Here is a 27,402-nt window from a genome sequence, read left to right as displayed (position 1 = left end):
TATATATAAACAAAAAAATTTCATAATTTTAAAATAACATTTTCATGTAAACTTAACTATTAAAAATTATTTTATATATGTGAAAGAGTTTTTAATTATTACTTATTGAAAATAATTTTATTCGTTTAAAAAATATATATATTATTGATAATTTTAAATTGTGAGTTGACATAGTTTATTATACTTTTTTTTGTCAGTTATACAACTACTAAATTGATTTAACGATTAGAACTTATGTAACAATGGATAGTAAAAATTAACATATTATTAAATACTAGATACAAGTAACTTGCATTTAATTTTATTTATAAAATTTATTAATTATTTTCAATAAATTTTTATCATTATTATATAAATTTTGAATAAATAAAAAATATTATATATAAAATAATAACATAAACATATTAAATAAAAAATTAAATCAAACATTTATAATTTTTTTAAATATATATATAATATGATAACTTTTTTTGACATAAATAATAATTTTTTAATAAAAATTATAATTATGTATTATTATAATGATATTTTATAATATTTAAATTTATATTAATATAAGTATTAAATATTTAGTCTTATATTATATATTATTATAATATTTTATAATATTTGAATTCATATTAATATAATTATTAAATATCTAGTTTTGTATTATATATTATTATAATAATTATATTTTATAACATTTGAATTTAAATTTATATTAATATTAATACATATATATTTTTAATTTGTTTTAAAAGTATATTCCGTTAAATATTAAGAATATTTCATTAAATATTTAGAATATTTTGTTAAAGTTAACAAAATAAACCGTTAAAACCAAGAATTTCCGTCATCTACACATTTTTTTTATATAAAAGAGATATTAGCAAAGTAAGTATATATCAATTTCATACAAGAAAAAAAATAGAGATTATCATTTCTCAGTTAATTTTGTATAATTCTATAAATTACACTTGATATCTCTAATATGGAAAAAAGACATCTTATACTTGATATAGTACTTTTTATATGATGAGTATAGAGGTGGGTGGTGCTTTAATGGTGCTCTCTTTCGCATCACATAGTAGGCAACTAATTAATTTAATTAGTACTAGTTATTATAATTTGAAGAGAATTTAGGAAAAACAATAAAAAAATATAAAGGTTCTCCGTACTGAGTTGAGTCATGGTGAGATCATATAATAGCCATATATTGGGGTTTCACAGATAGCTTAATATAAGTGGTGAACCAGTTCTTCACAAAGAAAAATCTTCCAGTCAAAAAGGAGACCCATGTAATATCCCCCACATTGATTCGTATCATCATAAAGAACTGATTTTTTTTAAATATTTTTTAGGAAAAAAAAAAAGCTTAAACCAGAAAGAATAACGTGGAATGGAAAGTGATTAATTCAGTAATTAAATGTTTATGAATAATTGTTAGCTTCTCTCAATCATGGCAGACAATTAGGTTGTACTAGGTCATGTAGTTTGAACAAAATTTAGTTTATTACAGTATTTGTTCATGTTTTCACCAAAGGACACGTGACAGTCTCTGAGAGTAGTTAGGTCCTCCGAGGGGGTTTAGTGATCTATAATGAGTTCGCTATCTTCTCAGAAGATAGGTTGTCTCCCATCTTCGAACGGCTCCCAAGAGGAAAGTTATCCTCTGGTCGGCCATGCCCCGAGAACCTTGGATATGTTAGCTTGAGGTTCCTCCATGTGAGTCCTCCAGGTTTGTGAGAAGACCTCTCAGAGTCCAGATGGTAGTGTCGGATGTCGTGCACAGAGACCCTGGCCCATAGGGAAATTGTTTGACAAAGTTGTTGTCCTACAAATTGCGGTGTCGAGCTCGTATAGACGAAAAATAGCATGTCCAATGCGCCGCCTGACGTGGGAAAACGGGCAACAACTCTCTGACACTATCAGGACGTGTCTCCCCAGAAGATCGTGGGCTGCAACCTCATAAATGGGCCTCGTGTGATATGCACAGGTCCACCATTATCTTTGTCACAAAAAGTATATTAATCTCAATCATTTGGGGGGATTTTTGTAATAACCTCTCGTTGAGGGAATTAATTTCTCTCAACCCCTATAAATAGGCCAAGGGCATCCATTGTTAGGGGATCCCCATCTTTTATATTTAGAGTATTGCAAAAACACTGCCTGAAACTCCATAGAAGCTTGCTCAACCAAGCTTCATTAATCCTAATACAATAGCCTCGTGGACTAGGATTAATTAATAACCTGAACCACGTAAATTCTCATGTTCTTTAGTGCATTTCTTTATAGTATTGTTTTATTAAGTTGATAGCAAAAAATGCAGTCAACATTTTGATGCTTTCATTGAGAGTTGAACTCATGCTTCGAAGAGTCGAAAATGGTGACCACTAGAAGAAACATTCTAGACGACGTCGCTCCTCCCACCAGAGCTTGGAGAGGAGAACCCAGCCGACCACCTCCGCCAGAGTACCCAGAGGTGGCCCAAGATGATTATGTCAAAAACACCGACTACAACGACGAAGACAGCGAGTTTTATGAGGATGATTATCCTTATCCCATGGACGCGGAGGAATCGCCAGAGGTGGTGGCTCTCAGAGACCAAGTCGCTACCTAACAGTAGAAAATCGATGCCCAAGAGGGCGACTCTGGCATCCCAAGGGCTGCAAGTGTACCCCCATGGTGAGGTACCACTTAGGCAACCAACTGGCGTGCCACCTGCACACCCAATTGGAGTGTTGCTTAATGAGCCAGTGGGTGTGCCTCCCGAGCAACCCGATGACAGGGCGGAAGATCTGCCAAATGGTGTACCGCCTGTGTACCCAGCTGGAGTTGGAGCCCCACCTGCAATACAGAATCATGGTAAAGGCAAAGTCGATGAAGATCCTGTGCAAGAGCGAAAGAGATGACCTTAATGCTTGGAGGAGAGAACTCCTGACACATAGTGCCTATAAAAATCACGAGCCTCTACGTGAAGAGTTGGAGAGTTTGAATAGGATAATGTTGAAGATGGCCTGGAGACAAGGTCATGACTCCGACTCGAAGGATGAAGATGGGGAGCCATATTCTCCCCACATTGTGGAAGTTCCATTTCCTCGAGGTTCAAAATGTCAAACATCAATTCGTACAGTGGAGGCACAAATCCAACCGACCATCTCTCGAAGTTCAACAAATTGATGTCGGTTCACCGGGTCTTCGAGGACGCATAATGCCACATCTTTCTGTTAACTTTGACGGGACCAACAGATGAGTGGTTCAAGAAGCACAAGACAAGACCCATTCACTCCTGGCACCAAGTCTCCTCCTCCTTCTGAAGACAATTTCATAGTTGCTTTGAAGGTTAATTTTGAGGTCAATGCTTTGGCCACCATAAAGAAGGGACCACTTCAGACCCTTAAAGCCTACATCAAATGCTTTAAAGAGGAAGCAGCTAGGACCAAGAGGTTCGATGATGGCCAACAACTGATGGCCCTACAATCTGGCATCCAAGCAGGTTCTCCTCTATGGGATGACTTCCAACGAAGAGGATGCCATAGGCTCGATGACTTCATACGTCGAGCCCAAGAGTACATCAACTGGGAGGATGCCCAGATTGGAGCCTTTGGAGGACCATTTCCATTTCCCCCTCTGTTGTTCCCAAACACCATGGCTTCGAGAACCAAATATTCGCCATACACTCCAACCTAGACGAGTGTTTTGAGCTCACGGCATTCTGACCCAACTGTTCCATAGCTGATTTCAGTAGCGTTCCCACATCTGGCATCAGTACCGTTCCCACGACTGGTTTCAATGTTGCGCCCTCCGGCTATGTGTTGGGAATAATGCCTTTAAAGCAATTGTAGTTGACAAATGTTATAATGAATTAAATAATTGAATTGAATTATTATATATATAGACTATGTCCGATATTATATGATAATATTAAGTGAATATCACAAAATTCCAAAGTTTATCTATGCGGTCTTAATCTCATATTGGTATGGGAGGACCAAGATTAAGATAATAAACTTAAATAGTTTGCAGTAAAATAAAGTTATGGAATCTTTAGATTAATTACTGCTAGTACAGTCTACTAGTATTATGAATACATGTGACCTAGATCCAGGTTACTAGTGTAATAGGACACTTTAGTGGAGATACTTTGCATGTTGAGAGTATGTAGAACTGGACCAGATGTGATCTGTTAATACTTGTTTAAACACTATTTCATAGTATTAATCAAACACATCAAACGATGATCATATACACGATGATTTTAATCCTGAGGTTACTATGAACTCCTATATATGTCATCTAATCCTTGATTTATGTGTTAACGTTTGTTAGAATGATCAGGCTAAGAACAATTGTTTTGGGGACTCAATGATGTATATAGCTGAGGACATAGTTTAATAGATATGGAATCTATACCTTCTTATGGATTGAATAATGGTTTCCTATTGGGTTGACTTTTTGAACTGAAATGGTTATGAGCGCTCACGTTGCAACTTGTTGTGACACAACCTTCAATAGTAAAGTCAATGGTACCCTAGGAACAAGATATAGCCAAAAGGGTAAAACAGTAATTTTCTTCCCTTTTAATTATGAACGATTAATAGAGAATTAATGCTATATGTAATTATTATATCAACGGACACTTTATTCTTAATAAAGTACTTAGTAAATATATGTCTATAATTATCAAGAGTTCAATCTCATATTTTTAGTGGAGTAATCCTGAGATTAATAAATATGATTATTTAATCAAAGAGCTTTGAATAATAATGTAATATTTATTGGAGCTTGATATTATAGGTCCATAGGTCCCGAGGGTGGCTCTATCAACACCATATAAAGGTAAGAGTTGATACAAGGGTATAACTGTAATTTGGGAATTTGAGAAGAATTTTATTATTCAGGTCGAATATGCAATTATATGATAATTGAGGTTCAATAATTAATTTAGAATTAATTATTAATTTCAAAAATATTTTTATTAATTAAATATATAAATTTTCGAATTTCCAATATATATATAATTTAATTAATTAATTTTTGAAATTAAATATTTTATTTGAGTGGGAGAAAATAAAATTGGTAGGTCAAAAAATAGTTTTTGATGTATTTATTTTTAAAAGATGATGATAATAATTATCATCAATTTGAATTTTAAATTTTGAATTTATAATTTAAATTTTGAAATATGGTTGTCATCTTTTCCTTAAAAAGATAAATACCTTATTTTGTGGGAGATTGATTTAGTTAAATAATTAAATAAAACAAAAATACAAAATACCTGAAAATGGAATAGCAGTACACGCCTGACACAGTCCAAGGACTGTGCCATGTGTGTGCCATGCGTGTACCACTATATAGATATTGTATCTGTGTAGTTTTTATTTTATTTATTTAATTATTTAATAATTTGAAAATGGTTTTTCAAATTTGTTAAGTTAAATATTTACCTAAAATCTAATCCTATCATCATTATTATGATATATTTATATTACTATTATTATTAAGAATAATAAGGTAATATGTATCTCTATATAAATGATATAGAAGAAGAAGAGAAAATATATACACAAACAGAAAAGAAAACACACAACAATATACAATTCAGAATAGTTTTCATAAGTTTTTGTTAGACAAAAACTCTCTCTTTCTTCTTCTTTATTCTAGACATTCTCAGACCATAATCCAAGTTCTCATGTGTTGAGAAATACTTGTGATTCCTAAAATACAAACTCATGTTCTTTATGTGCCCACACACAACTTAAGGTGTAGAGAACACTCCGGAAGATCGTGGTTTGAGTGCTCAAAGCTTTGGATAGGAAGATCGTTAAAAATACAAAAAGACTCAATGACACTTGATAGGCTTCAAGAGGTAAAAGATTATGTTCTTGATTTTTGTGTTTATATATTCTATATAAATATATTTTATATTTATATACATATTTATTGCATGATTAATAATATTGTATGATAATGTTTCTGGATTGTTTTCTTTGTCATATAAATCGTTTATATAATTATGAAAAAAATTATTGTTGTTGTTTTGTTGTTCATAAACAACAATGAGCCCACCACGTAAAGTTTTTGCTCCATGCTCTTAATGATTTTCCAACACTATGGAGCAGCTCCCACTGGATACAGTGCTTTTTAGCCTGCATTCAGTGTTGGAACAGCAGATCCAGCCCCAGCAACGACACTCAGCGAGAACCCCAGTAGTAGAAAATGCAAGGGAAATGGGAAAGGTAAGAAGCCCAAGAGAACTTTCTAAGCTCCAGAAGAGAAGTGCGCTCCTTAGTACTCTGAGTATATGGACTTGGTGGATACTTGAGAGAATATTTTCCTGGCCACGAAGCAGCAGGTCCACTACCAGAAACTGCAACCTATGCGGAGGGATCGGGAGAGAAGAGATTCCACTAAGTTTTTTCGGTTCCACAATGATGTGGGACACCACACCAACGAGTGTAAGAAAATTAGAGATGAGATTGAAAGTCTCATCAAACTGGGGCACCTCCACCAATATGCTAGGGCTGGTAAACGCATAGCCCAGGCTCAAGCCGCAGGATTGCGTTCAGAATAGGTGGTTCCTCAGGCTCTGGGCCAAGTGCCCATGATCCCATAGCCAAAGGTAGCCCGTGGAACTCCCAGGTTAACGAGAGAGTATGGAATACCTCCGGACGGCCCCATTTGGGGGTCACGTCTAGGGGCTTGCATAATTGTTATGCGCGGGCCCTAAACCACGATGAAGAAGTGTTGGCTTTGGCTAAGTTGCCAGCACAGATGCCACAGATGATGGACAAGGTCATCACCTTCTCCGAGGACGAAGCTCGAAGAGTGCCTTTTCCCCACCACAATCCCTTAGTTGTTGAGCGCCAAATCTCCAACAAGATGGTATTGGAAAACCAATCAGAGCACGCAGCCAAAAACAAGCATGGTGGGCCCGTTGTTGTTTTATTCTTATTATGAAAAAATATAACAATAACATACAAAAAATTTCAATAATCATATAAACAATTTATATGACCAAGAAAACAATCCAGAAACATTATCTTACAATACTATTAATCATGCAACAAATATATATATATAAATATACAATATATTTATATATATAATATATAAAAAAATCTAGAACATAAGCTTTTACCTCTTGAAGTCTATCAAGTGTCCTTGAGTCTTTTCGTATTTTTATCGATCTTAATATCCAAAGCTTTGACAACTCAAACCACGATCTTCCGGAGTGTTCTCTACCCCTCAAGATGTGTGTGGGCATATAGAGAACATGGGTTTGTATTTTAGGAATCACAAGTATTTCTCAACACATGAGAACTTGGATTATGGTCTGAGAATTGCTAGAATAAAGAAGAAGAAAGAGAGAGAGAGAGAGAGAGAGAGAGAGAGTTTCTGTCTGACAAAAACTCTGAGAACTATTATGAATTGTGTATTGTGTTGTTTTGTTATTGTTGTTGTTTTTCTCTTCTTCTTCTTCTTCTTCTTCTATATCATATATATAGAGATTTATGTTGTCTTATTATTCCTAATAAGAATAGTAATATAAAATAATATAATAATGATTGTAGAATTTAATTTTAGGTAAATGTCTAACTTACCATATTTGAAATAATCGTTTTCAAATTGTTAAATAATTAAATAAATAAAATAAAAACTACACAGATACAATATCTGTATAGTGGTACATGCATGGAATAGTCCTTGGATTGTGTCAGGCGTATACTGCTATTCCCTTTTCAGGGATTTTGTATTTTTCTTTTATTTAATTATTTAACTAAATTAATCTCCCACAAAATAAGGTAATTATTTTTTTAAGGAAAAGATGGCAATCATATTTCAAAATTTCAATTTAAAATTCAAAATTCAAATTGATGATCATCATTATCATCTTTTAAAATTAAATAAATCAAAAACTATTTTTTTTTTACTTACCAATTTTATTTTCTCCCACACAAATAAAATAATTAATTTCAAAAATTAATTAATTAATATATATATATATGTTGACCCTGAATTTGGCCAACTGACATGGAGTCAAATATGCTTGATGTGGACAAACACGTTGGAAAGAATGTGATGACGAAATAATAAAGAACACAAAGGTTTATAGTGGTTCGGCCCCAGAATCTAACCTACGTCCACATGAATTATTCTTGATGTAAGACTCAGAGGAGTGATCAAAGAACTAGGGTTCAATGAGTTTCAGTCCCCTCTCAGGAATAGTACAATAACTCTAATTTCTCGTGATCTGAAAGTAAGAAAAAAGAAGAAGAGGAAGATGATCCCTTTCCCTTGAGCCCTCATCCTTTATTTATAGGCTCCAGGAGGATTTACATTAATTTGTTACAGATATGATTTCCTAAATAGTCAGATACTCAGGAAATCATGGGAGATAATCTCGGATACTATCATAACTGCATAAGATCTTTTCCGCGTATAATGTGCGTACGACCAGGCTGGTCGTATGAAGAAACCGATCGCATGACACTGGATGTCTTCCTGGTCGATGGTCGAGCACAGATTCTGCCAGGTGTCAGCCACGTGTATTTAATGCTTGCCATGTCAGCCACGTGTATTTAATGTTTGTTTAGTGCGACCAGCAATAAAGAAACTTTAAGGAAGCAACTGTTCACATCCCCATGATGTCTGTCAGAATCCCCGTGCATTTTCGAAAACAGTGACATAATTATGTCTAATCAAGTCTTTTCGGTTTCCAAAAAGGCAATTTGACGGCTTATACACTTCCCCACGTTTCGAAAGTGGGAAGTGATGATTACTGCCTTTTGGTCGTCCCTTCGATCCCTATAAGTAGGCTTTTCTTTCCTTTTAAGAAATTTTTATTCACCATTTTTGCCAATATTTTCAAGAACTTGCACCAGAGTATATAGCTTCAAAACCAGTCTGACGTCTAGCTGAAGGTCTTCCGACTCAAATTTTTCGCCTTCTTCCGAACCTCCATCTTCGCTCAGGTAAGAACTTCGTTCTTTAAGCTTTCCATTATGCCATGCATGCCATTTTTATGCTCTGCGACTTCTGTGTTCTTGAGTAGGGTTTTAAGGGTTTTTTGGTATAAACTGCCCATTGCTCAACAAGAGTGTATCTTTATGCTTTGTATAGGTTAGGACTTTAGTTTGATAGTTAGGATCATTGGTTTAGGGCGTTAGGTTGACGAAATATTCAACCTTTAAGCCAGGTGAAAAAACCAAAGTTTTTTCCCGCCCCTTAGGAGTCAAAAAAGTTCTCTTTCAAAAAACAGTTTACTTCCTTTTTTCAAACTACCCACGTTGAACTTAGCGTAGGATTAGGATGCTGCTGGTTATTTAGACACGAGCAACGTTATCCCAATCTCTCACACTACTTCGCAGATTGTGTCCTATCTCCTCCATTGTCTATTTGCAGTTCATATGCAAGACCCTTGGGCAGGAGAAAGACCTATTGAAGACGATCTCTTGGCCCAACTGCTCGAATGCGAAGAGAATCCATCTACATTGATCCCATAAATCCCCTTTTCTCATCCTAGCCCAAATTGTCCACCAGTCCCCAATCAGAAAATGGCCAGAACAAAAACCAAAGCCCGAAAAAGACGAACCCCTAACTCTCCAAGTCAGCCTTCTGCTGATGCTCCCTCGACCAGTGGTCGAGGGGAATTCGCCCCTGAGACCGACGTCCAGAGGTGTGCCCGTCCTCGCCACGCTGATCAGCCGGTTGTCGAGTGACACGTCGTCCCCCTAGTTCGGTGATGCTTCGTATGATCGCCAACTACCTAAACAAATACAATTTGACAGGGGTGACCCTGGTCAGACCTTTAACCGACCAGCGAGCCAACCTGCCAGGGGGGGCTTACGGCGCCTGGTCGAGGTACCACATTGAGGCAGCTGCCACCCTACCTCTTCATTCATTCTTTCAAGGGGTGGCAAACTACTTTGGGGTGGCCCCTTTTCAAATCACCCTGAATGGGTATAGGATGCTGGCCGCCCTCTACATCCTCTACAAGCTCAGAAAACGGCCAGCTCCTTCTCCACATGAGGTCAATTTTCTATTTGACCTCAAATTCAACCCCAACCATGATGGTACGGGATTCTTCCACTTCTGCCACCAGGAGACCGGGTGCACCTTTCTGTCCGACACCACTCACATCTCCAACGTGGGGAAGTACCATCAGGAGTACTTCCTTACGCCCGACATCGCCGCAAACAATCTGGCTTTCACACGAGGAGGTAAAAAAAAATCCTTCACCAGTGGTTTTCGTATTTTAATCCTTTCTTGTCGTAATACTTTGCTGTTCCATTGTGTTCCAGGCCCATGGTTACGCCTGACCCCCACTCCAGGAATGGAGTCGAGGGCAGCACTTTTAGCCAGCATGCCAAATGCTGCTAAGAGTGTAAAGAACTTAATTAATGAGGCTAACCTTAGGCTGGCTGGCCTTTGGGGCTCCCAACCTGCGACTAACGAACCCGCGGCGGGCGGTGTCCACGTTGATGCGGAACTTGAGCAGGAACCCAAGCAGCAACCTCAAGCACCCCCTCTACGGAGGAGGCCAACTGGGGTTACGATCAGGGAACCTGTTGTTCCCCATCGAGCAGCGGAATCTTCGGTTCCCAAGGGCAAGAGGAAACAAAAGGCTGCCGAGCCTACCGAACTGTCTGACAACTCATCGGATGTAAACGGTACATCATTCTCGTTTTTGAATAATCTGCCAATTACTTCTCATCTATTTGATGGGGATGGCAACTTTAGGAACGCCCCTTCTTTAAACTCAGATTTCTTCTAGGGACTAGGTAGTTCAGTAGATAATGTTACGACCAGTAGGTGTAGCTCAGGTACTTTACTTGTAATCCTTTTACTTTGATCTCTGTTTCCCGTGACCCTTTAATCTCACTGTTCGAATTGTTTTCCTTTGTGCAGGTATGGACTCTGAGGACTTCTTCGAGCATTACCAAGTTGCTGCAGCCGCTTCTATCCCGAAGAAGGACATCAAAAGGGCTCGAGGGGAAAGCAGCAAGACCCCTTCAAAGAAGGCCCGGACAGAAGATGCTCCCATCAACGCCCCTTCCAAGGAGGACATACCACATCCACCTGCCCCCGAGCAGACGACCCCCACGCCTGTCGATCCTCAGCCTTCCTCTAAGGCTGCAGACAAGGAGACTTTGGACCACTTGTCCGAAGGCTCCCTGTCCAGCCACATAGTTGGCATGGCCAGGGAGAGAATATATTGGCTCTCGAAGCATAGACGCAGCCAGACCGCAATCAATAACACTGCCACTATGGACGTCGACCAAATCATCAACAGAGGGTTGAATGAGATAGCCAGCGTAAGTCATCTTTTGCTACTTCCTGGTTTACATTATACTTCTTTTCCTAACTTTATCTCATTTTTTCTTCAGGGGCTGATGTCTTTAACTGCTAGCTGGTGCTGTGCTAGGGCAATGGTCTCTCGAGAAAAGAATTTCGACTCCAGGCTTGCCCAGGCTAAGCAAGCGTTTGAGGCTGATAACAACAGGCTGCTCGTGGAGAACCAGGAGTTGTCTAAGCTGAACGAACAACTTTGCGAGGACCAAGCCACTCTCACCCAGGAGCTTCAGGAGAGTCAAGGGGCTTTAAAGAAAGCCACCGAGGAGCGGCACAAATGGAGGGAAAGAGCTTTACTTAACACCCAAGAGTGTAAACAACTCAAACTCGATCTGACCACCAGCAGGGATGAGGCGAAGAAGCTTGAAGAGCGGGTGTGAGAGCTCGAGGGGTGAGTGCAGGAGCTAGAGGAGGACGGGGTCAAAAATTTGAAGAAGTACAAGGAAGCCACCTTCCTTTGTTTCTACGACTTTTGGAAGCACAATTGAGAGGCCAACATTAACTATCTCTCTGAGCGGTTGCAAAGGACGCTGATGGCGCAATGCGCTGCTCGGTTGGAGGCAAAGGATAGAGCCAAGGCCAAAACCCCTGCTGCTGATGCTACGGCTGGTCCTCCGGCTGATCAGAGCGCTCCTAATTCAGAAGACCCTCCTGCTCCCCAGTAATAATTTTTTTTTTTATTCAGCTTTTATGGCCCACGGGTCTATTTGTAAAGGCAATTTACTCTTATTGCTGCGAGGTCAGCTTTTTCACTTACACTTGAACAATTACATCCGAGTAGTACTACTCGCGGTGTAAAGGCTTTTTCCTTTTAATTTCATATTTACATCCGAGCACTAATGCTCGCAGTGTAAATGATTGCCTTATTGATATTATAATGTTTCTTTTATTATAATACCTGTTCGCATGACCGAACATAGCATAGTACTCATTTGATTTAACAAAATATAAATTTTGAAAAATTCTTTAAGTACCGTAGCATGCTTTCACTCATTTTGTTCATGTGTTTACATACCCCTTGGTATGCTTTTCTATCGATGTACCTTATATGCCCCCCAAGTGATCTAGGAGCTTTAGGTCCTTGGTCACTTGCCTTGACCACAGCCTGTGCGAACATAACTGCTCGATAGTAAACATAATATATAATACAGCAAAACAACACACGTAATGAACAAATACTTGTAAAAATAAATTTGCAAAGTTTGGCAAGAATGACTGGCTGCGCACAGTCCCTTATAATCTCGTATTAAAAATGGACTAAACATGTCTTTACGAGTGATCTTAAGAAGATCTTACACTTATAAGAGATTAGCCATACAACGTGGCTAACCCTTTTTCAAAACTTGTAAAAAGTAAAAATTAATACAAGCCAGTTCTTTAAAAAGGACTGTTTATTAGTAGTACTTGCGCAGGTGTTCACCATTCCAATAACGTGGAACGAGATCTCCATTTAAGCGTGCAAGTTTGTAGGTGCCCGGATGAAGGACTTCTTCAATCTGGTAAGGTCCTTCCCAGTTTGGTCCGAGTACTCCAGCAGTGGGGTCGCGGGTGTTCAAGAAAACTCGTCGTAGCACTAGATCTCCGACGTTGAATTTTCTTTCTTTAACTTTAGAGTTAAAATACCGGGCGGCCTTTTGCTGGTACGCAGCAACTCGGAGTTGGGCACTTTCTCGTATCTCTTCAATCGATTCTAGGGACTCCATCATTAGTTGGCTATTCTGGCTCTGGTCGTATGTAATGCGTCGATGTGAGGGGGGATCTAATTCGACGGGCAGCATAGCTTCATACCCGTATGCTAAGGAAAACAGAGTGTGACCTGTAGCTGTTCGATGAGAAGTTCTATACGACCAGAGTACTTCAGTCAGCTGTTCTGGCCATGCTCCTTTAGCGTCTTCAAGTCTTTTCTTCAGGGTGTCCTTAAGCGTTTTATTCACTGCTTCGACCTGCCCGTTCGCTTGTGGATGAGCAACTGAAGAAAAGCTTTTGATAATCCTATGTCTTTCGCAGAAGTCGGTGAATAGATCACTGTCAAATTGGGTGCCGTTGTCTGAGATGATTTTTTGAGGCAAACCATATAGGCAAACAATGTTCTTGATGACAAAGTTGAGAACTTTCTTGGTCGTTATGGTAGCGAGTGGTTCAGCTTCGGCCCATTTGGTGAAGTAGTCAACTGCTACGACTGCGTACTTCACTCCGCCTTTTCCCGTTGGCAGGGATCCAATCAAGTCTATTCCCCATACTGCAAAAGGCCAAGGACTCTACATCTGTTTCAATTCGTTTGGAGCTGTTCGTGGGATTTTTGAAAATATTTGACACTTATCGCACTTTCGCACAAACTCCATTGAATCTTCATTCATAGTCGGCCAGAAATAGCCTTGCCTTAGAATCCTTTTCGCCAAACTTTGCCCCCCAGCGTGATCCCCGCAGAAGCCCTCATGTACTTCTTTCATTAGTTCCTTAGCTTTCTCTGGTGTAATACATCTGAGCAGTGGCATGGAATATCCCCTTCGGTATAGAACGTTATCGACCAGTATATACCTAGCAGCCTGCCTTTGAAGAGTTCTGGCCTTGTTTCTATCTGTTGGTAGTACACCATTTGTCAGATACTCCAAGTAGGGTGCCATCCATGTATCTTCCATCCGGATTTCCATACTGGCTTCAATTGCTCGTATGCTTGGCTCACTCAATCTTTCTACTGGCACAATGTTCAGAAAATCAGCATCTTTCGCGCTTGCGAGTTTGGCTAAGGCATCTGCGTTCGAATTCTGATCCTGGGGGATTTGCTGGAGGGTAAACTTCTTGAATTGGGCCAATAGATCTTTAGTTTTGTTCAAGTAGGCCACCATTTTTAGGCCTCGTGCTTGATATTCCCCTAGAACTTGATTCACTACTAGCTGTGAATCACTATAAATATCGAGCACCTTTATACTCATGTCCTTTTTCATTCTTAATCCAACGAGGAGTGCTTTCTATTTGGCTTCATTATTTGACGCGGTGAAGTCGAACCTAATGGCGCAGTGAAATCGATGCCCTTCTGGCGTTATCAAGATCACTCCTGATCCTGTGTGGGATTCGTTTGACGACCCGTCTGTGAATAACTTCCACGAAGGAGCCTCGTCTTGAGGCTCAAGCGCACTAGGTTTTTTGCACTGCTCGTTGTCTGGGAGTTCGGTGAACTCCGTAATAAGATCAACCAAGACTTGTCCTCTTACTGCTGCTCGCAATGAATATGTAATATCGAACTGCCCCAGTTTGACTGCCCATTTCAATAAACGTCCAGCCGCCTCTTGTTTTTGAAGGACTTGCCGAAGGGGCTAGTCAATTAAGACTATAATAAGATGGGCTTGGAAGTAAGGACGTAGCTTCCTTGAGGCCAAGATTAAATAGTATGCTAATCTTTCGATGGGAGGATACCTCAGTTCTGCTCCGATTAGCCTTTTGCTTACATAGTAAACTGCCTTTTGTACGCCTTCTTCCTCTCGTACTAGTACCGCACTAGCAACAACTTTAGTGATTGCCAGGTAGATGAACAAAGTTTCTCCTTCGATAGGTTTTGATAAAATAGGAGGCTGTGCCATATGGGCTTTCAAGGCCTGAAAAGCTTGCTTGCAGTCTCCTGTCCATTCAAATTTCTTATTGCCCCTAAGTAGATTGAAGAAAGGGACACACTTATCCGTTGATTTTGAAATAAATCTACTTAGGGCTGCAATCCTCCCAGTTAAACTTTGTACGTCTTTAATCTTCTCTGGCGATTTCATGTCAATCAGGGCTTTTATCTTGTCGGGGTTGGCCTCGATTCCTCTTGAATTAACAATGAACCCCAAAAACTTCCCTGATCCAACCCCAAAGGAACATTTGAGAGGATTTAGTTTCATCTGGTACTTGTTCAATACATCGAAACACTCTTGCAAATCCTTCACATGTCCTTCCACCTTTTTCGACTTTACCAGCATGTCGTCCACGTATACCTCCATGTTTACGCTGATCAACTCTTTAAACATGTGGTTAACCAGTCGCTGGTAAGTCGCACTTGCATTTTTCAGTCCGAAGGGCATTACTTCATAACAGTATAATCCCGTATCGGTCCGAAAGCTGGTGTGATCCTCGTCAGGGGGATGCATGCTAACCTAATTGTAGCCCGAGTATGCATCCATGAAAGAGAGGATCTCGTGTCCTGCAGTAGCATCGACCAACTGGTCAATCCTTGGGAGTGGGAAACAATCCTTCGGGCAGGCTTTATTGAGGTCTGTAAAATCCACACAGGTTCGCCATTTGCCATTAGGCTTGGGAACCAGTACTGGATTGGAGACCCACGATGGATAAAACGCCACCCTTATGAACCCATTCTCCTTTAATCTCTCAACTTCTTCTTTTAAGGCTCTCGACCGATCCTTATCGAGCAGCCTTCTTTTCTGTTGCACGGGCGGAAAACTCTTGTCTATGTTCAGGACATGGCTTATGACTGCGGGATCTATCCCAGCCATGTCTTTGTGCGACCAGGCAAAGACTTTCTGGTTCTTCCGCAAAAACTCCACCAGTGCATGTTTCGTAGTGGGCTCTAAGTTTTTCCCGACTTTCACGACTCTGGTCGGGTCCTTCTCGTCAAGTTGGACCTCTTCCAGGTCCTCGACGGGTCCAACATTTTCCTCAAAATCCCCAAATCTCGGATCTAAATCTCTATTCTCACTTTGGGCAACACCCTATTTGGTGACTTCATCACCGGATTGGGCTTGTGTATCAATTGCCATCTACAACCTATTAGAGGGAGTGCTTTTTGACGTTCCCTTCTTCACCTTCGTGACTGGACATTGTAGCACTCCTTGGCCTCCCTCTGGTTTCCCACCACGCGTCCTACCCCTGCGTCTGTCAGGAATTTCATGGCTAAGTGCCACATGGAGGTGACGGCCCGTAGATCAACAAGTATAGGCTTTCCAATGACTACATTGTATGCCGAGGGACAATCGACCACTATGAAAGTAGCGAGTAATGTCCTGGTAGCAGGCGTTGTACCTGCTGTCACCGGTAGTCTGATTGACCCTGCTGGGGCGAGTCCCTCACCAGAGAAGCCGTATATTGTTTGGTTGCAGGGCTCCAGGTCCTTAACGGACAACTTCATGCGTTCCAGCGAAGACTTATACAGGATGTTCACCGAACTTCCTGTATCAACTAGCACTCTCTTCACCATCATGTTGGCCATCTGAATATCCATGACCAGCGGATCAGAATGTGGGAACCGGACATGTTGGGCATCGCTATCAGAGAAAGTTATTTCGCCTTCTTTTGATCGAGCCTTTTTCGGCGCGCGGTCATCCACAATCATCATCTCGATGTCTTGTTCGTGGCGTAGAGTCCGAGCATATCGTTCTCTGCCCTTTCTGCTGTTTCCCGCGAGGTACGGGCCTCCACAGATGGTTAACAATGTGCCAGTCACGGGGTCAGGCTGCAAAGGTGGCGAACGTTGGCGTGTGGGCGCTTGCTCGTTGCCACCTGGACCTTCTCGTTGGGAATTTCCCGAGGCCCGTATATATCTTCTCAAGTGTCCTTGTCTAATAAGGAACTCGATCTCATCCTTCAGCTGGTTGCATTCATTGGTATCATGTCCGTAGTCATTATGATAACGACAGAACTTGGTGGTGTCTCTTCTCAAAATATCTTTTCGAATGGGGGCAGGTTTCTTATAAGGCACGCTGGAACTTGTGGCCTGATAAACTTCTCCCCGAGACTCAACTAGGGCAGTATAGTTAGTGAACCAAGGTTCATAATGGTTACCCTTGGATCGTTTATTGTCGGAGGTGGAAGGCTCATTGTGTGGCCGTTTCCCGCCATTCTTGCCATTGCCATTGCCGTTCCCGTTGCCTTTGCCATTGCCGTTGGGCTTGGACCCATTGGCGGCTTTGGCGGGCTCGGCAGTCCCCTTGTCCTTGCCTAGGGGCTTTCCTTCGTTGGCGATGGTGTCTTCGAGCTTAATGTAGAGATCAGCTCGATCTAAGAATTCCTAGGTAGTTCTAACCCCATGTTTTCTGAGGCTTTCCGAGATAGGCATGCAGTGCTTAACCCCTGCGGTTATGGCCATCATCTTGCCCTCGTCTCCCACTATTTTCGCCCCAGCCGCTGCTCGCATAAAGCGTTGGACGTAATCCTTCAGTGGCTCTCCGTCCTGCTGGCGTATTTCGACCAGCTGATTTGCCTCAGTCGGGTGCACACGACCTGCATAGAACTATCCGTAAAATTCTTTCACAAACATTTCCCAGGAAACTATACTTGCAGGAGGAAATTTGAAAAACCACTCCTGTGCGGCATCAGAAAGTGTTGCAGAGAAGATCCTGCATCGAGCGTCTTCGGACACTTTCTGAATGTCCATTTATATCTCAAATTTGTTGATGTGAGATACCGGGTCACCATACCCGTCAAAGTTCGGAAGCGTAGCCATCTTAAACTTGCTAGGAGTTTCTGCCATAGCTATCCTTTGGACGAAAAGAGTTCCCTTTCTTCTATCGTGGTCGATATAAGATGTTCTTCCTCCGACCAACTGCTGCACTGCCTGGTTGAGGGCATCTATCTGGGCCTACACAGCGCCAGGAATTGCTGTGGCCTCTGGTGCTGGGGGAACGTACTCACCGTGCCGCTCGCGGCGATCGTTGAGTACATCCCTCAAGTCCTCATCTCTCCTCCGCTGCTCGCTAGCCCCGAGCCGGTTGAAGACGTTATTTTGTCTGGGCTGCCCCCCCAGCGTCCTGTCTGTCGGGCTGGTCATCCTGAGGTAGCTGGCTCCTGCCTCCACCTCTTTCTTCATTTCTCCGACCGACATTCCCTCTGCCTGAGTCGGCCTCACTATAACCATGGCCATCTCTGAATCTTGATTGGCTTTGGTGGGATCGATTGTTCCCTCAATTGCCTTCTCTGGCAAGAACCTCCCAAGCGTTAGAGGGTGGTCTACGTTGGTCGTTAGGTCCCCATGCATTATCATGCCATTGGGGGCCTTGGACCGCAGAGCCTAACTCTGAGTTCCTCCTGTTACCAGGAGGATGATGTTCTCTGTTCGGAAGGTTTGGCTCATCGCCCCTATGGCATCTAGGACTACGAGGCTGCTGCCCAGTCCTATTTTGCCTCTGCTGCGGGGGATTACCGCGACTAGTTTGGGATGGAGGCTATGCTTCAGGGCCCCCTAGCTGGACATCGTCCTGAGGCGCCGGTGGCTGCTCGGGCCTTTGTGGGCTCGAGGGTTGGATAGGCGGGCTAGGATTGGGACCCCTCTGGGGTGGCCCATCCGCGAGTTGATCAGGCTGCGAAGCAGGTGCTGCGTGATTCCTAGCCAATTGTAAGGCTGCCTCGAGGGCTGCCATGGCCTCCCTCTGGCAACGGTCCATCTCCACCTGTCTTTCACTCAACTCCAGGCGTTGCCGCTCAATTTCCTGCTGCTGCCGCGCCATGATTTCGGCGGCACTTTCATGGCTGGCCCTCAGATTGGCCAGCTCCTCACGCAATTCCCCTAGGGTACTCTTTAGCGTCGCGTCGTCCATTTCTTCCTCATCAAATTCCAAATGCGGCTCATCTTCAACCACGTTTGGAGGAGGAGGAGGAGGCGGGTTAGATGGTGCAGCGCCGGCCGCCTATCCAGTTTTCCTGGTAGTTTTCGCCATTGATCTCCTCAACGATTCTGTATCAAGCTCTCAATGAAAGCACCAGAATGTTGACCCTGAATTTGGCCAACTGACACGGAGTCAAATACGCTTGATGTGGACAAACACGTTGGAAAGAATGTGATGACGAAATAATAAAGAACACAAAGGTTTATAGTGGTTCGGCCCCATAATCTGGTAATAACCTACGTCCACTTGAATTATTATTGATGTAAGACTCAGAGGAGTGATCAAAGAACTAGGGTTCAATGTGTTTCAGTCCTCTCTCAGGAATAGTACAATAACTCTAATTTCTCGTGATCTGAAAGTAAGAAAAAAGAAGAAGAGGAAGATGATCCCTTTCCCTTGAGCCCTCATCCTTTATTTATAGGCTCAAGGAGAATTTACATTAATTTGTTACAGATATGATTTCCTAAATAGTCGGATACTCAGGAAATGATTGGAGATAATCTCAGATACTATCATAACTGCATAAGATCTTTTCCGCGTATAATGTGCGTACGACCAGGCTGGTTGTATGAAGAAACCGATCGCATGACACTGGATGTCTTCCTGGTCGATGGTCGAGCACAGATTCTTCCAGGTGTCAGCCACGTGTATTTAATGCTTGCCATGTCATTCACTTCTGATTTTTGGGATAACAATATATGTATATGAAATTCAAAATTTAATATATTTAAATTAATAATTATATTTTCAAAATATAATAATTAATTCTAAATTATTCAACCTCAATTATCATATAATTGTATACTTGACCCGAAAAATAAAATTCTTCTCAAATTCCCAATTACAGTTATACACTTGTATCAACTCTGACCTTGATATGGTGTTGTTAGAGCCACCCAGAGGACCTATGGACCTATAATATCAAGCTCCAATAAATATTACATTATTAATCAAAGCTCGTTGATTAAATAGTCATATTTATTAATCTCATGATTACTCCACTAAAAATATGTGATTGAACTCTTGATAATTATAGACATATATTTACTGAGTACTCTATTAATAATAAAGTGTCCATTGATATAATCATTACATACAACGTTAATCCTCTATTAATGGTTCGTAAGTAAAAGGGAATAAAATTACCGTTTTACTAGTGTACCATTGACTTTACTAGTGAAGGTTGTGTCATAACAAGTTTGCGATGTGAGCGCTCATAAGCTTTTCAGTTCCCAAAGTCAACCCAATAAGGAACCATTATTCAATCTATAAGAAGGTATAGATTCAATATCTGTTAAACTATGTCCACAGTCATATACATCATTGAGTCCCCTAAACAATTGTTCTTAGCCTGATCATTCTGACAAACCTTAACGCATGAGCAAAGGATCAGATGACATATATAGGAGTTCATAGTAACCTTAGGATTAAGATCATCGTGTATATGATCATCGTTTGATGTGTTTGATAAATACTATGAAACAGTGTTTAAACAAGTATTAACAAATCACATCTGGTCCAGTTCTACATATTATCAGCATACAAAGTACCTCTACTAAAGTATCCTACTACACTAGTAACCTGGATCTAGGACACATGTATTCATAATACTAGTGGACCGTAATAGCAGTAATTAATCTAAAGATTCCATAACTTTATTTTACTGTGAACTATTTAAGTTTATTATCTTAATCTCGATCCTCCCATACCAATATGAGATTAAGACCACAGATAAATTTTGGAATTTTCTGGTATTCACTTAATATTATCATATAATATCGGATATAGTCTATATATATAATAATTCAATTCAAGTATTTATTTCTTTTAAAACATTTGTCAACTACAATTGCTTTAATAACACTATTCCCAACAATCTCCCACTTTTCCTAAAGAAAATTGAGGCATCTCTTTTAATATGTCAATCATATTCTCCTGACCAATTTTATCTAACAAAGTCTTTGTAGCAATTTTGTAAGAAATTGTTTTAAGTTATCATCAAGATTATTACATCAATTATATTAAATGATACTTCATTTCATGTGTTTTACCCTCTCATGATTTCTAGTTCTTCTAGAATAGTTGTATCTCCATTGCTTTCGCAATAAAATACTAGTTGTTTATTCTAGTCTGAAAGTCTTTCCAGAATGTCAAAGAACTTAACTAAATCAAATAGCCTATTTAACTGCTCGTAGCTGTTGTATATCGACTTTTGTGGTGAAAATTATAAATTTTAAATGTCTAACACATTTCTATATTAATGTGTTTCCTCCACAGTTATGGAATCTGATTATGGTATCAATTTTTAAAGATTTAATATCAGATCATCCATTGGGATTTTTGGTCTCTGCCTAAATGCGCGTACATATAATCTCTATTATATTTAAGATACTCAAAACTAAGTCCTTATAATTTTTCAATGACTCAATCCATAATGGATTGATAACTGCTGACTATTCCCACCATTTAACAAATGTCAATTCGAAAATATAACATTCGATACATTCAAATAGTCTATCACTGAGTTGTAAGAATGTTGTCTCATGTCCTCTTTTCTAGTAAAAGAATAAATGGACATTTATTATTTTAGATAATACATCCTCCTTACCGGGAAGGCAAAAAGCATTTCTTGGATTTTGTAAAGTAAAGTATTTTAAGCTTCTTATCAATATAATTTGCTTGAGATACGGCCTAATGATTGTTCTTTCAATCTCTACATAATTGAATGTACAGAACATTCTTAGCTTTTTTAAATCCAATATTTAGAAATGTTCAACTAACTATTTCTTTTTTATTGACGATTTCTCTACATCATTCCTAATGATTAGAACGTTTGTCAATATCAAGAATAAGAATCACAACATAATCTTTTCTGGTCGAGATCTTCAAATGATTTTGTCATGTCAGCCATTCTAGTAAAGACTACTTAGACATCCATTTAAATTAATCTCATAATCCATGCATAAAGCAGTGGATAAGATCCTGTAAACAGATTCAAGTTTGGTTGCAGTAAAAGACATTTATTCAAGCAATAAATTCTTCTTTCTGTTCATAGCCTTTGTCTATTAACCTAACATAGAAAAGTCTGTACTTTCCTCTGTTCTCCTCTTCATCTTTAATATCATATTTTAAACTAAATTTCAATGAACTTTAGTTTGATGTTCAAGAATCCAGATGTCATAGAATTCCAAATTCCATTTCTTGATTCATGGTGTTTCAACCATTGTTTTCTGTAAAAACTCTTTATTTCATATACTAGTATGTGAGTGAAGTATATTTAAATTGTGCTACACACAATTTAACTATCTTTACATTTGTAATGGAGTAGTTACTAACTAATGCTCCCACTACAAAAATGCTTTACAGAATTTGTGATATTCTTTGGTACAGTAGCATTTAAAGAGATACAAATTCTTTTGTAATCTTTTATGATTATTAAATTGTTTCACTAAATGACTTCATGGAAAAATTTCAATTTTTCATTCACACAACCACTTGTGAATCCCAACTTCTAAGTCTTCGATGTTGTACAATCAAACATCTACATAGTATAACAAGTGTTAAAATTATAGAAATAATAAAGATGATAATGAATACTCATTATCTATTTAATCTTATCTAATATGATTATATTCCATTTCCAAAATACTAATTGTGCTTAGAATTCTAGATGTATGTGAGTTGGGTTTGAATTCCAAGTTCACATGCAAACTACTTGAATTCAAAATTCGAGTTTAGACTTCCTTATGATCAAATCAAACAAGTCTCTAAGTGACTTTACTTTGAATGTTGCATGAAAAATTTCTAGAAATTTTCTTTGCATTTGATCAAAGTTAAACATATCTAAAATAAATGTCAATCAATATTGACTCACCATTTATTATTTATTTTAGCTTTGAACATTAAAAAGTTCAATCATACATCTCTATGTATTAGCTAAACAATTATGTGATTTTTGATCATTTATTAGAGAAAGGTCTTTTGGTTAACTTTAATTAACAAATTATATAAATAGGGAGATAACCATTGAAGTGTTGAAATAAAAGACTGTCTTTTATTTGTTTTATGTGTTTAATAAATTATAAACCAATAAAAAATAATTCACATATATGTTTCACTTAATTAAGGCTGGAGTAAAATGTCTTATTAAATCTATGATTTGCACAATAATGAATAATTCATAATTATCATTTATATTCATTGATGAAATAGGTGGAATAAGTATATTTAAAAAAAAAATAGTAACTAAATTTATTATTTAAAAGAAATACTAAACTTGTTCATTCATCAAATAAAGGAATCTAAAAACATAGTTTCTAGAAAAAATATATATAATTCTAGAACTACTTTAAATAAAAAGAACTTAATACAAAGTTGAAAATGAAAAACTAATTTCCATGTCAGTTCTCTCTTGGTCTACCAATCTGCAGTCCTTTTTCTTGTTTTTCTTTCACATTCTTTTATTTTCTTGAATAATGTGTTCCTGAAAACAAGACAAAAATATGGTGGCGTAAAAATTTGAATCAACTATTCAAATATATTAAAAAGAGATGAGCAAATCATATTTACCATTTCTTCTTGCAAACTTCTAAAGTGATCAAAAGAATCTCTTTTGATCCTCTCCCATATCTCATATGTAGATATGAGGTTCACATATCTCAATTTAAGATCGCCTGGCATAGTCTTTAGTATGTAATCATGGGCAACCCAGCTAAAGACTAGCTGGGGCCTAGGCGAAAAAAAAATATTACATATACAAGTATGTGAATTTTCATTGTTAAAAATAGTAAACAAAGAAATGTAACCCATGTGATTCGAACCAAGGACCTCCAAGAGAGTGTGAGAGTCAATTTTGACATCCCACCAATTGCATTCTATGAAATAGATAATCATAACTAATATTTAATTACATGTAAACATATTTTTAGCACTAAAATAAAAAGAATTACAAAGTCCCACATTGTTTTAAGAGTTAAAGTTTATCTAATTTTTAACTATATATAATCACCAAATTCGGTTTTAGTTTATCAAAAACACTTCTTTGAAACTTTTGTAGTTTTTAACAAGTGTAGTTTTTATTTTTTTTAGTTAATTTTAAATTATTATAATGATCTAAAAAAAATTGTAGTAGAAGAATTATTGGGATTCACCCATCACTTGAAGAAGAGATATCTCTTCAGGTATGTATGTGTAATTATATAAAAATAAAATTATTTCTCTGTATTTATTTGATATTTTTATCAATATAAATGTGTATTTATGAATACAAATTATATAAGAAATGTATGTGTGATTGTTCATAAAAAAATTGTCCTATAATTATTTGCTATTTTCATCAATATAAATGTATAATTACATGTATGCATAAGAATACAAATTATATATAAAAATTTGTGCTATATTTATTTGATATTTTTAATTAATATAAATATGTGTACTTGCATATATAGCATACACATGAATACAAATTATATAAACTTGATATTTTATAGTTATATTTGACAAAGATATGGAAAAATATTATAAAAGAGCTTCAAATGTGTCACATTTTCCTGAGGTGGAGGTAGACAATTCAAAAAGACAAAAAGTTTCAATTATATCACATTTTCCTGAAGTAGATTTTGATAATTCAAAAAAAAAAAAATTGTACTTCAAGTTCAATTGATATGACTAATCTTCCTATCGATCCTGGGTTGCGACCACCAATTTCCAATTACCACCCAAATGTTCAAGATGAAATTCGTAGACATTATCTACAACAAGGGCCTTGTCAACTAAGAAGTCATGAATTTCCTAAGAAATTCTATGGAGCAAAGGAACGTCGATTCAACATTACATGGTTTGATCAATTTTCTACTTGGTTGGAATATAGCATAAGTAAGAATTATGAATTTTGTCTGTGTTGCTATCTTTTTAAATCAAGCATTGGAAAACAAGCTGGTGGCAACACATTTGTGTGAGGGTTTTTTAAATTGGAAGAAAATGAGCCTACTTGAAGCCCATGTCGAAAATCACAATAGTAGTCATTACAAGTGTTACAAAAAATGTGAAGCTTTAATGGATGGAAAACAACAAATTGACACATTTTTTTAAAGAAGAACATCAAAGATCGAATAAGTTACCGTGTTCGATTAATTGCTTCAGTTGATTGTATTCGCTTTCTTGTACGACAAGGTCTTGCATTTCGTGGTCATGATGAGTCCAAAGAGTCTAATAATCAAGGTAACTTTCTCGAACTTCTAACGTTTCTTGCTAATCATAACGAGGAAGTTAGAACTGTTGCTTTAAAAAATGCTCCTGAGAATCTTAAACTGATTTCGCCAAAGATTCAGAAGGACATTGTAAATGCTTGTGCTATGGAAAAAATTAATGTTATTATTAGAGATATGGGAGATGTTGTTTTTTCTATTTTAGTTGATGAATCTCGTGATGTATCCATAAAGGAACAAATAGTCGTAATGTTTCGTTATGTGGACAAGAGACGATGTGTGATTGAGCGATTCATCGGTATTGAACATGTTCCTAATACCACTGCGATCTCACTTAAGATAGCAATTGATAAGTTGTTTTCAAAGCATGGGTTGAGCATATCCAAATTACGAGGTCAAGGGTATGATGGAGCTAGTAACATGAGTGGAGAGTTTAATGGTTTGAAAAGTATTATCATGAAGGAGAATGAATGCGCTCTTTTTGTCCATTGTTTTTCTCATCAACTACAATTAGCACTCCTGGGTGTGGCAAAAAAACATGATTTAATAGGTATTTTCCTTTTAATTCATGTTCTACTAATACTTGTTTCATCAACAATTTATATATATATTTAATGATTTATATTTTTATGAAAAAGTAGGTACTTTTCTCACCGTAGTGTGTAATATGGTGAATGTTGTTGGAGTCTCATCTAAGCGTCGTGGCATTGTCCAGGAAAAACAAGCTCTCAAAGTCATCGAAGCCTTAAAAGGTGGAGAACTTTTGAGTGGAAGAGGCCAAAATCAAGAAAGTGGAATTAAGCGTCCATGTGATACACGTTGGGGATCACACTTTGGTACTTTGGTAAGCTTTACTATCATGTTTTCATCTATTATTGATGTGCTTGAGGAAATTACAAATGATAGATTGAATAGTGAGCAAAAATATGAAGCATCTATTATGTTACAAATGGTGCAAACATATGATTTTGTCTTTAGCTTGCATTTGGTGAAGAATATTCTTGGGATCACAAATAAGTTGTCACAAGTCTTACAAAAAGGTGATCAAGATATTGTGAATGCAATGGATTTAGTCAAAATATGCAAGAAACAATTACAAATGATGAGAGACAATGGATGGGATTCTTTAGTAGAATAAGTTTCTAATTTTTGTATGAAGTTCAATATTGATGTTCTTGATATGAATCATATGTATTGTGCTCAAGGGAAATCACGGCGCAAGGCTCCAAAGCTTACAAATTTTCACTATTTCCGTGTTGATTTTTTCAATACAGTGATAGATTTACAACTACAAGAGCTAAATAGTCGTTTTAATGAGGCTAATACTGAGTTGCTACTTTGTTTAGCGTGCTTATCTCCAGCTAATTCATTTTCTGCTTTTGACAAGGGAAAGTTAATTCTTCTTGCTCAACTTTGTCCATGTGATTTTTCTACAATGGATATAAAGGTACTAGAATATCAACTTCAAACATATGTTGATGATATGCATTCTCATGTCAAGTTTTCAGGTTTGAAAGGGATGGTTGATCTTTCTAAGAAACTAGATGAGACACAAAAGGATAAGGTATATCCATTGGTTTATTTGCTTATTAAATTGGCATTAGCGCTTCCAATTGCAACAGCTTCAGTAGAAAGAGCATTCTCTGCAATGAACATTGTGAAGAATCAAATGCGCAACAAAATGGGAGATCAATGGTTGAATGATAGCCTCACTATGTATCTTGAGAATGATGTATTCAATGCTATTGATAATGAGCCTATTATTCATCATTTTCAAGACATGAAATCCCGACGAGGACGACTTTAAATGTACGAGCTGAAAATTTGATTTATTATGCTAAAATTTCATGACATTGTGTACTATTTTTAAGTAATGCTTGAGATTTCTTGATAGTCATTACTCGTAAAAAGTAACTCCAAAATTTTAATTAATTTTTTAGCATATTATATTATTTGTTTTGAAAAAAAAATTGTGCCCCCCCCCCCCCCCCCTTTAACAAATTCCTGGGTCCGCCACTGTATGCAATGACGTGCCAAATAATCAGATCTCATTCAATTCACATATTTTTTATGACTATCATAATCAGATAAAGTTGATGACTCATCTCGAGGCGCATCAATGATTGCATCATACACATTTAGTTCATCTAGAACAATGTGTATGTTTTTGTACCAAACATCTAGTATATTGAAGTCTAAATGAAAAGTACTTAGGAAGTCATCACGAGGATTAATTGGTTCTTTCTCATTTTGAGGTTCTTGATCAG

At 38.0% G+C, this 27,402-nt stretch overlaps 1 protein-coding gene across 1 annotated transcript; it reads left to right on the top strand.

Annotated features, from left to right (window-relative positions):
• The first annotated feature begins 11,870 nt into the window (after positions 1-11,870).
• On the top strand, positions 11,871-26,942 carry LOC133806083 (uncharacterized). The gene is made up of 5 exons (XM_062244218.1): positions 11,871-11,998; positions 24,055-24,106; positions 25,022-25,685; positions 25,777-26,189; positions 26,295-26,942. The coding sequence occupies exons 1-5, from the start codon at positions 11,871-11,873 to the stop codon at positions 26,940-26,942; spliced, it is 1,905 nt and encodes a 634-aa protein (XP_062100202.1).
• The last annotated feature ends 460 nt before the right edge of the window (positions 26,943-27,402 follow it).

The sequence above is a fragment of the Humulus lupulus genome, chromosome X, assembly GCF_963169125.1.
Source record: "Humulus lupulus chromosome X, drHumLupu1.1, whole genome shotgun sequence".
Classification (NCBI taxonomy): Eukaryota; Viridiplantae; Streptophyta; class Magnoliopsida; order Rosales; family Cannabaceae; genus Humulus; species Humulus lupulus.
The sequence above is the reverse complement of the archived record's forward strand: the minus strand, read 5'-3'. Positions and strand labels throughout refer to the sequence as shown.